This window comes from Rhinatrema bivittatum, chromosome 3 (assembly GCF_901001135.1).
Source record: "Rhinatrema bivittatum chromosome 3, aRhiBiv1.1, whole genome shotgun sequence".
In the NCBI taxonomy this organism is placed as follows: domain Eukaryota; kingdom Metazoa; phylum Chordata; class Amphibia; order Gymnophiona; family Rhinatrematidae; genus Rhinatrema; species Rhinatrema bivittatum.
The window spans coordinates 136,410,216-136,420,865 of record NC_042617.1 but is presented as its reverse complement, the minus strand read 5'-3'; the positions used below and the strand labels follow the sequence as shown (position 1 = coordinate 136,420,865).

General features: G+C 43.5%; 1 protein-coding gene across 1 annotated transcript in view; it reads right to left on the bottom strand.

Moving 5' to 3' along the window:
• Window positions 1-559: 559 nt before the first annotated feature.
• The window catches only part of EFEMP1 (EGF containing fibulin extracellular matrix protein 1), a 272,874-nt gene continuing 262,783 nt past the window's right edge, over window positions 560-10,650 (bottom strand). The window contains exon 11 of the mRNA XM_029593741.1: window positions 560-2,459. Within this exon, the coding sequence (XP_029449601.1) occupies window positions 2,298-2,459 (162 nt within the window). The 3' untranslated portion in view covers window positions 560-2,297. The remainder of the gene's footprint in view (window positions 2,460-10,650) is intronic.

Below are 10,650 nucleotides of genomic sequence, written 5' to 3'. Positions count from 1 at the left end.
CTTTCCCTCTTCTCTGTCTCCGGAGACAGAGTCAGAGCAACCCTGTCTTTGAGCCAAGACAGTTGGAGCATTTCTTAATGGAGTTCATCCAGATTCCACAAAAAGTTGGTTACTACAACAATGCTCTATGCCCCTGAAGAAAGACAATTCGTCTGAAACACGGATCGGCTGTGTCGGGACCATCGTTTAAATTTCGACTACATAACCAACTGACATCTTAAAGGGAAGTCTGAATTTTACTCGCTTATAGTTTACAAATCTGCTTCATACATACAACAGAATACTTGGCATTAAATACCGTTAAGGTATATAAATTCATATTACAAGGCGCTCACTATACGGAAGAGGTTCACAGAGGTGAAGTAATCTTTAAAAAAAATGTTTTAAAAAAAATGTACACTGGAGGCGGGGGATCGTTAATGATTATAATACCACATACTCGTGGTGCGGAGACACCTACGAATTTATATGAAACTTCCCTCCAATTCCTTTATATTTATACTCATAAATTTACTAATTCATCATAGAAAGCAATAATATAAACACACATCCACACAGAGTAGGTGTCACAAAGAATTTATTTTAAGCAACACTGAATTCACTAATAAACTTTAACGAAAATAATTAGGAAAGTTCTTAACATTCCAGCGACGAGCACATGCTCTAGATTTGTTGCATTATACTAATTATCGCTGTTGCAGTGGCATATTGATTTCTTTTGGTTTGTTACAAATATTAATTTAGCCTGATAACTTGAGTTATCCAGCTAAATGTTTCTGAATATGGACTTCTCAGTTAAAATAGGACCCTAAATTTAGATGCTCAGACCTAATTCATTTTCAGAGAGGCAGAATTGGGCACCTGAGTCTCAAAGCTATATGCCTAAAACCTTTGACAAATGGCCTGTAAGTCTTTCCTCTTATTCTGTGTCTACGGAAAAAACAAATTAGTCAATCGTGCTGTAACATAAACCTAAACATACACTTGCCAATTTATCAAGGAAAGTCTTAGAATTGAATTAGGGATATAGAGAAGGAGCTATGTACAACGATCCAGTGTGATAGCGTGCTATGAAGAAGTTGACAGGAGAAGTAATTTGTATATACAATGCTATCAATTTATGGATATCTTATGACATTACGTTGTGTTCAAAATAAATGTGAGAAAATTATTTACCGGGGCATTTCCTGTTGAAGTACTTTTTTCAATGAATTCAGGATGCTGAAGGCTTTTCATAAATTATTATTGTGCAGCCATGAGCTGTATAATAAAATCATCTGAAAATGTTATTTTAAAAAGGCTAATGTATGACAGCAAAATGCTCTGTGGGGTTTAGTGAGCTCTTCCAGCCACAGGTGAAACTGTTCTATGCTTTCTGATAAGTCAGCATGAGAGATAAAATGATGGAGAGATGCAAAAAAAAAAAAAAAAAGTCAAAATTACATATTTTTGTTTAACAAAAAAGTAAGTGAAGAAAGTCTACTGTCATATATTTTGTCAACATAAATAAACATTGACCTTTGGAAACACCCCTTTTTATATGGAAAACCTTTTTGTCTATGGCAAACTTTTAGAGAAATGGCACATTTTGCCTTTGAGTACAAGTTCTTCAATTATATTAAATTATATAGCAAATATTTACACAAACAAGTAAGTGATTTAGAATCTTTACAAAATTGTTCATGAAATAAAAATGCACTTTTCACACATCCTTAGTAATAGGAAATTGATGTGGGATGTTTCATGTATGGATCAACATCACCTGTGATGGAGTTGACTGACTGTTGTGCAGCATTTAGCTTTTGCCTATCAGCGTTTGCAAAACTCATTTCTCAGCTGATTTTAAAAGTTACTATTGAGAAGAACCCAGTTGTACAACAATAACTTCTTTTTAAAAAATTACTTAAGTTCAAAACAGCTCAATTTTTTAAATTGTCCCCAATATGTATGTCAGTGTATAAGCTTTACAACTTTGTAAATATCATCATAAAACTATGAACAACTGTTTCTTTTTACAGCTTATTCTACTCAGCAAGTGAATAAAGTTTTACAAACTAGTCTACAGGGATTCCTGGAACTTAAGTTATGGATAAATGTGAACTCCATATAGTATAGTCAAACTTGTAATCTTTACAGAAATAATGCATTGAATTTGATTTTTAACAGGTGTAAATGATTACAAACAGATTTCTTAGATATTTGTAAAATAAAAGAAAAATCTATAAATAAAATGGTAAGTACTTTATTTTAGATAATATTCTTTGGCTGTGTTAAGTGCTTGTGAGATTTGATAATTGCTAAAATGGGTAAGGCCCCACCACTATTGTTAATCTTAGCACTGAGCTTGTGCGATAGTTCATTAAACTGTTGACTGTCACCATTTCCAAATCTACAATATGTTCTCTTGGTCCAGAAAGTGGTTTTATAAGCACAAGCATTGCACTGACTCCACTTGTATGCTGCAAAAGAAAAAGAAATATATTATTTTAATTCATAAAGGAAATAACTTGCTTCTAACAAAGGATCAAACATTGAACTTCTATTTTGATATCGGATATCTCACCATCAGTTTTACAAAACGTAGAGTACTTGTCTAATTTTACTATTAATAGTGTAGTTGAGCAAGGAAGAATTATTAAAAACATGCTATCATATTTATGTTTTGATTTCAAAACTATTAAGGTGGTGGAGGACATCCAGGTGGTGATGACAGACAAAAAGGCTGAAATTTGGGACTGGATTTGTGGTAAAATTAAGGTAGATATGGGAGTCATTAGCATAAAAGTAGAACTGAAAGCTGTGGGAGGTCAGGTACTCCTTTCCATACTGTCAAGAATATATCCCATCTGCTAGCCATACAGTGGGGTAGATATTGAAAACCTATGCGCTTTTCTCAGTTTGCCGGCTATGCTGCTGAATATCCCCTTGACAAGTGCTACATAGGCAGATAAGTCGTACCTGTCTAAGTTTAAACCCGCGATTGAGCAGGCCTAATTTACCTGGATAACTTATCTGTCTAAGGCTGAATATTGTTACTTAGCCAGATAACGTATCCAGCTAAATAGTGCCACCCCGATCCACCCACTGCCTGCCTACCACTTAACCGGCTGATATTCAGAAAGCTGGGTAAGTGACTTATCCGGCTATGTAATGGTCACTAAACATAACTGAGTATTGAGCAGCTGCTTTATGGCCTGATATATCCTCCTAATCCAGCCATCTAGCACTAAACACGCTTTGAATATCTGGCCCAGTGTGACTGCCTGTAGGATATCAGTTCTTATCCAAGACAGTTTTTGCCATTCTCCTCCACCGCACTCCTCCCTCCCAGCTATCTCAGCATGCAGGATCCTCTTTCTAGTTCATATTCCTGTCTTCCCATGTCCAACCACAAGGTTCCACAATAATCCAAACAGCCAGCAAACACCACCTGTTACCCAAACATCCTGCTTCCTTGATCCATGTGGCCTTTCTAGTGTGGTACCAGATCACCACCTATCTGCCTCACCGATTTGGCCAACACAAGGTATGCAAAGCCTGTCAGACAGACAAGGCTATGTGAGCACCTGCATTTCATCGAGGGCTTCTAGTTATTACTGTACTTTTAGCTTGCCAGACAGACCCAGCTGTTAATTAGGAAAAATCTGTTTATTGGGCAAAAGGCTTTACAAAGTTAACAAATACAACTCTTCAATTATAAGCATTACTAACATAATACATAGCGAGATTTTTTAACAATTAAATAAAACAGATCTTCCTTAAAAAGAACATCTCAGGTCATGTTCAGCCCTTTTCCTCCTTCATCTCCTTTTTTTACCTTCCCACACTAACCCCCCCCAGATGATCTTCATATACTCAATGCATTTACAATCATACTGCAGATTCTAATAGAAAGCAATTTTAGATATGGATCCCAAACTTTTGGAAATTTTTTTACATTTTCTTATAGTACTTTTAAGCACAGTTAATCTTTTCTTAAGTAATAGATTGTGCTTATGGTTACGCCACATTGCCAAGGAAGGAGAATCCCCAATATCCATTGTATTAATATACACTTTTTTATCATGCAACTTGTGTTGCAAACTGTTATGCTGGAGACAATCCGGATGTGGATCCTTGGGCCGACTGGCCCGAGGGAACAGTCGGTAGGCAGAACTCCCACTGGGCAACAGGATCTTCACCTGGAAACCCGAGACTCCTCCAGAGGAGCTGTGGGAGCCCGGGTTGCTAGGACTTAGGAGACTTCGCCCTGGAAGCCCGAGGTCCCCCCAGGAGGAGCCCGTAGGGACCCGGACCGCTGGGACTTAGGCGAGGCCGAAGAAACCCAGGAGTGGAATCCGGACCGGAGTCTGGGCCGGCAGCGGGCGAGCAGAAGTCGGTGTCACGAACCGAGGTCAGGGCAGGCTGAAGAAGCAGGAGTCGGAGTCACGAACCGGAGTCAAGGCAGGCTGAAGACAAGCAGGAGTCGGAGTCACGAACCGGAGTCAAGGCAGGCTGAAGACAAGCAGGAGTCGGAGTCACGGACCGGAGTCAAGGCAGGCTGAAGACAAGCAGGAGTCGGAGTCACGAACCGGAGTCAAGGCAGGCTGAAGACAAGCAGGAGTCGGAGTCACGAACCGGAGTCAAGGCAGGCTGAAGACAAGCAGGAGTCGGAGTCACGGACCGGAGTCAAGGCAGGCTGAAGACAAGCAGGAGTCAGGCAAAGCGGAGTCAGGCAGGTAACAGGCAATCCAGAACGCAACTTAGAACTACAGGAAGTAGTGAACCTCGTTGCAAGGCAAAGAAGGGAAGGGACTGCAGGGCTTAAATAGCCCTGCAGCGTCTGACGTCATAGAAGGGAGGAGCCGGGTTTTCCCGCGCTGGTCCCTTTAAAAGTGGAGGACAGTCGCGCGCGCGCGCCTGGGGGCGGGACTGGCCGTGAGGCCACGCCAGCGGCAGCGTGAGAGCCGGCGCATGGCGCCCGGAGGCACTGCAGGCCCGCGGAACGCGGCAGCTCCCCGGGACTCGGGAGGAAGGTAAGGCCTCGGGCGCCAGCGTGGCGACCGAGACCGCAACAACTTGCCTTTCATATAAACATTAGCAAATTTGCCTCTGATATATAATCACAGTCGTCCCATAAATCCAACAAACATACTGGGTCATTTATCAAATTGCGTTAGGTCCTTAACACACGCGATAATGCCATAACGCACATGATAAATAATGGAACAGAAAATGCATGTGCAAATTAAACATTGAGTACTCCAGTGGGAGGACTTTGGACAGATTTTATGGAAATGAGGGTCTGCTAGTGCAGAAAGCAATAGAGTAACGCACACTAATGGCTCCCGCGGCCAATATCGCAGACCAGGGGTATTATCGCAGCAATTATTGTGTGTGATAAAAAGAGGTATTCTAACAGACACACCTACCAGGCCCTCCTGGACCAATAAAAACACCTGTTCTTACATGGCATAGCTCCCTAAAAACCATAGGGGTAGATTTTCAAAGGGTTACACGTGTAACCCCCGAAAAGCTGCCCCTGCATGTGCTGAGCCTATCTTGCATAGGCTCGGCGGCATGCGCGCAAGCCCCAGGACGCGTATGTCCCGGGGCTTTGAAAAAGGGGCAGTCCGGGGGTGTGACGGCGGTCCAGGGGTTTGTCCGGGGGCGTGGCCGGGGCATGAATGTGGTCCGGGGCGGGGCCAAGTGCTCCGACACAGTGGCCTGTTCCGGGGCATGGCGTGCTGGCGCGCGCAAGTTACGCCTGCCCAAGGCAGGCGTAACTTTTTCAACAAAGGTAGGGGGGGGGGATTTAGTTAGGGCTGGGGAGTGGGTTAGATAGGGGAAGGGAGGGGAAGGTGGGGGGGGGGGGCCAGAGAAAAAGTTCTCTCCAAGGCTGCTTCGATTTCGGAGCGGCCTTGGAGGGAACGGGGAAAGCCATTGGGGCTCCCCTCGGGCTCGGCGCGCGCAAGGTGCACATGTGTGCACCCCCTTGCACGTGCCGACCCTGGATTTTATAACATGTGCGTGCAGCGCACGCATGTTATAAAATCGGGCGTAGATTTGTTTGCGCCGGGTTGCGCGAACAATCTACGCCCGCGCATAAGTTTTAAAATCTGGCCCATAATGTTTGTGGCAAGTTTAATTGTTGGGGGATACTGGATGCCGCAGACCACAACAAGCGGAACAACAGCCACCTAAAGAACAGGCAAGGGCAGTTCCAATCCCTCCTAGGGAAGTCCCTGTACCGGAGGCCGAGCCACTGGCCCTGCAGGGTTGGGTCCCATGGCAGCGCCTGTCACGCAGGCAGCCACGGCAGAGGAGACACAGGGAGCGCATCTTTCCTCCCTGAGCATCATTGCTGGGCATGCCAGAGGATTATGTGGTTAGCAAGTATCACCTCAGCTCTCGAGCTATCCTGGAATTATATGAAATAATCTGAGGGGATCTGGATCCCGTCACGGAAAGGTCCCACACTGTGCCGGGCCTCACCAAACTGTTGGCCACTCTGCATTTCATGGCAACCAGCTCCTTCTAAACAAAAGTAGGGGTCGTGGGGGGAATGTCCCAAACCACTTTTTTCCAGCTGTCTGGACCAGGTCATGACAGCTGTCTCTGACTGCATTAATCGCCACATATCATTTCCTCGGGACAGGCAGGTCTTGATGAACTTGAAGAGAGGTTTTTATACCTTTGCAAACTTTCCTAATGTTCTGGGAGCTATCGACTGCACTCACATGGCCATAATTCCACCCTGTGACAGGGAGGAGATGTACCGCAATAGAAAGCTCTTCGGCTCCATCAACGTGCAAGTGATCTGTGACGTTCGAATGTGCATCCTTGACGTGGTGGCCAGGTGCTCGGGAGCCGCACATGATTTTATACTTTATACTTAGGCAATTGAGCCTCTATGAAAATTTGGAATCTGAGATGAGCTGATAATCTAGTCTACTTTGACAGTAATGAGCCTTGGATACATGGGTAAATTCTTTACTACCAGGATTTAGAATATGCCAAGCATCCATTACCCCCAGAGATGTGCACAAAAAAGGAATTCCTTTACCAGGTCCTAAATCTCCTCACTGGACCAGACTATCCCTATCTACAGAGGAATCTGCAACACAGTTAAAATCACCCCCTGTAATCAAAGGGATATCTCCCACTCCCATCAAATGTACTTCTAAATCAGAAAATAATCTATGATCGTATGTGTTGGAAGTAGAGATGTGCATTCGTTTATCACGAATTAGGCAATTTCAATGAAATTGCCTAATTTGTCGTGGTTCGGGGGACGCGAACCACAAAACGGATTTTCCCCGAAGTTCGGGGAAAATTCGTTTTTCGGGTTAGTGCGGGGGGGAGGGGCACATTTATTAAAAAAACCTAATAAACCACCCCAACTCTTCAAATTTACTGTATTACAACCCCCCCCCCCCCACCATCTCGATCCCTCCCCAAGACTTACCAAAAGCCCTGGTGGTCCAGCGGGGTCCCGTGAGCGATCTCTCCCTCTGGGCCATCGGGCTATCGGGCCTGCTACGAATCAAAATGGCGCCGATGGCCCTTTGCCCTTATGATGTCACAGGGGCTACCGGTGCCATTGGTCGGCCCCTGTCACATGGTAGGAGCAATGGATGGCCGGCACCATCTTGTCCCCCCCAAGACTTGCCAAAAGTGCCTGGTGGTCCAGCGGGGTCCCGCGAGCGATCTCTCCCTCTGGGCTGTCGGGCCTGCTACAAATCAAAATGGCGCCGATGGCCCTTTGCCCTTACGATGTCAAAGAGGCTACGGTGCCATTGGTCGGCCCCTGTCACATGGTAGGAGCAATGGATGGCCGGTGCTTCTCTTTAAACTGCTTTTTAAGTTAATGGTTCTTATTGAATTTTATTTAAAGAGAAGCATTAACTACATCCAAAAAGGTTTAATTAACTTATAGGGAATTGCTGTTAAATGAGATGGAATAAGGATATTCACTAAATGAAAAGAATGTTTACATTGTAATTAGGGATTGTTGCAATATTTGTGGAATGTTTACATTGTAATTAGGGATTGTTGCAATATTTGTGTATGTTGGAAGTTAAAATGTAACTGATTTGTCTAGTGAAATTTTAACATTGTATAATGTCTAATTGAATGAATGAGTGTGGTATGAATGGCTTTGATGTAATAGGTATGGTTTATGTATTTTTTTAAAAAAAGTGTTGTGAAATAAAAATTGAAATATTTAATTGTGAACATGGGTATATTGTTTGTGCATCACTAGTGATAATACCTGTGGTAGACCCAGGATAGCCTAATAATATATATCTGAGTTATATTTACCCAATATTGGGGTAATTGAAATCTCCCAGTATTACTGCACTGCCAAATTGGTTAGCTTCCCTGATTTCTCTTAGCATTTCATCATCTGTCTGACCATATTGTCCAGGTGGATGGTAGTATACTCCTATCACTATACTCTTACCCAACACACATGAGATTTCTACCCATATAGATTATACTGAGCATTTAGTGTCTTTTTTTATCTTTATCCTTTTTATACCCTCCCAGCCATAAACTGCCACACACCCACCAATTTGATCCTCCCTATCATTGTGATATAATTTGTACCCTGATATAGCACTGTTCCAGTGGTTATCCTCCTTCACCAGGTTTCTGAGATGCCAGTTATGTCAATCTCATAATTTACTGCTGTACACTCTAACTCTCCCATCTTAATTTTTAGACTTCTGGCATTGGCATACAGACATTTCAAAATATGTTTTTTGTTTGTATTAACAACCTGCTTTTCAGTTGTTAGAGATAATTTGGAAGTCATTAGCTTCGGTGATTTTTTATGTATAGGCACAATAGACTACATTTGCTTTTATTGGAACCTCTCTGTTGGGATGCCCTAACTCTCCTGTTTCATTAGTATCCTTCAAGGATACATTTCTCTGAATCATGCACTGATGAGTGACTGTCGGCTTCCCCCCTTGTTCTAGTTTAAAAGCTGCTCTATCTCCTTTTTAAAAGTTAGTGCCAGCAGCCTGGTTCCACTCTGATTAAGGTGGAACCCATCCTTTCGAAAAAGTCTCCCCCTTCCCCAAAAGGTTCCCCAGTTCCTTATATAACTGAATCCCTCTTCCCTGCACCATCGCATCATCCACGCATTGAGACTCTGGAACTCTGCCTGCTTCTGGGGTCCTGCATGTGGAACAGGAAGCATTTCACTAATATTGAGAAATAGTTTCAGGTTGTGTAGCAATCACAATCTGAAAAATAAATTCTTAACAACCAGTTTACTTATTCCTACTGAAAAAGAAGGACTCAGAAGAGCTGGGAGCACATCCCCATGTTAAGCTCAGGGGCTATGCCTAACATGGTGATGTACTTCCATTCCTCTCTGCCTTTTCTTCTCCCTAGCTTACCCTTTCTCTGTTTCATGCTTAAGAGAAATTTGAGCTGCAGCGGGACTCAAGTCATGCCAGGATTTTCAGAAATCACAGAAGTGCTGGGAATTCTAGTGCTTGAAGACATTGATATAAACCGAAGCCATCTTGGTATTGCATACCATGCCAAGCAAACTCCCATCCACCCACCTTATATAGTAGTAGGCTATGGCAAAACAGGGCTGTTTGTACCTGTTGTGATTCCTTGTTTTGCTCTGGGACCTGTGTTTTTCCCGGTGAGAACTTATTTCCCTTGCAAAATCTTGAGTGGCTAGACAGGTACCCTAACTCATAGTAAAACAGTAACAAAGCAGTGATGGCAGATAAAAACCAAATGGTCCATCCAGTCCACCCAGCAAGTGGCTTATGGTAGCAACTGCCTCATTGTGCAGGTTACTCTCATGTGTTCTGTTAAGAGTAGCAACTACTGCATCATGCAAATTACCCCATGTGTTCTCTTACTAGTAGTAACTGCTACGCCATACAGGCCAGTCCCTTATATTCCATTAAGGGTAGTAACTATCGCTTTGTGCAGGTTACCCCTCCATGTGTTCTGTTAAGAACAATAGCTACCGTGCTGTGCAAGTTAATCCCCATGCAGAAATGTTACACCTAAAATTAACATAATTTACCCCTTTTCATCATTACCAACCTCAAGCCTTTAAGGATCCGTCATGTTTATCGCGTGCCCTTTTAAATTTACCTCTATTCTCATCCTCACTGTCTTTTTCAGAAGAGCATTCCAGGCAACCACCATCCTCTCAGTGAACAAATATTTCCTGATGTTGGTTCTGAGCCGCCCCCCCTGGAGTTTCATATCATGACCCCCTAGTCATACAGTTTCCTTTCCAATGGGAAATGCTTGATGTTTGTGCATTATTAATACCTTTCAGGTATCTATATCATATCACCCCTGCTCCTCCTCTCCTCCAAGGTATACTTATTTAGATCCTTCAGCCTCTCCTCATAGGTCTTCTGAAACAGACCTGACACTATTTTGGTCATCTTTCTCTGGACCCTTTCCATTCTGTCTCTATCCCCTTTGAGATACGGTCATCAGAAGTGAACACAGCAGTGGCGAGCCTAATGTATTTGGCACCTGGGGTGGATACTTCCTTTGGCACCCTCCCCCCCCCCCCCCCCCGTTCACATCTTCATCCATACTTCCCTCCGCTCAGTGATTTCCGTAACCCCCTCTCCTTCACACAGGCTCTCTCTCTCTTGCACATACTTTCAC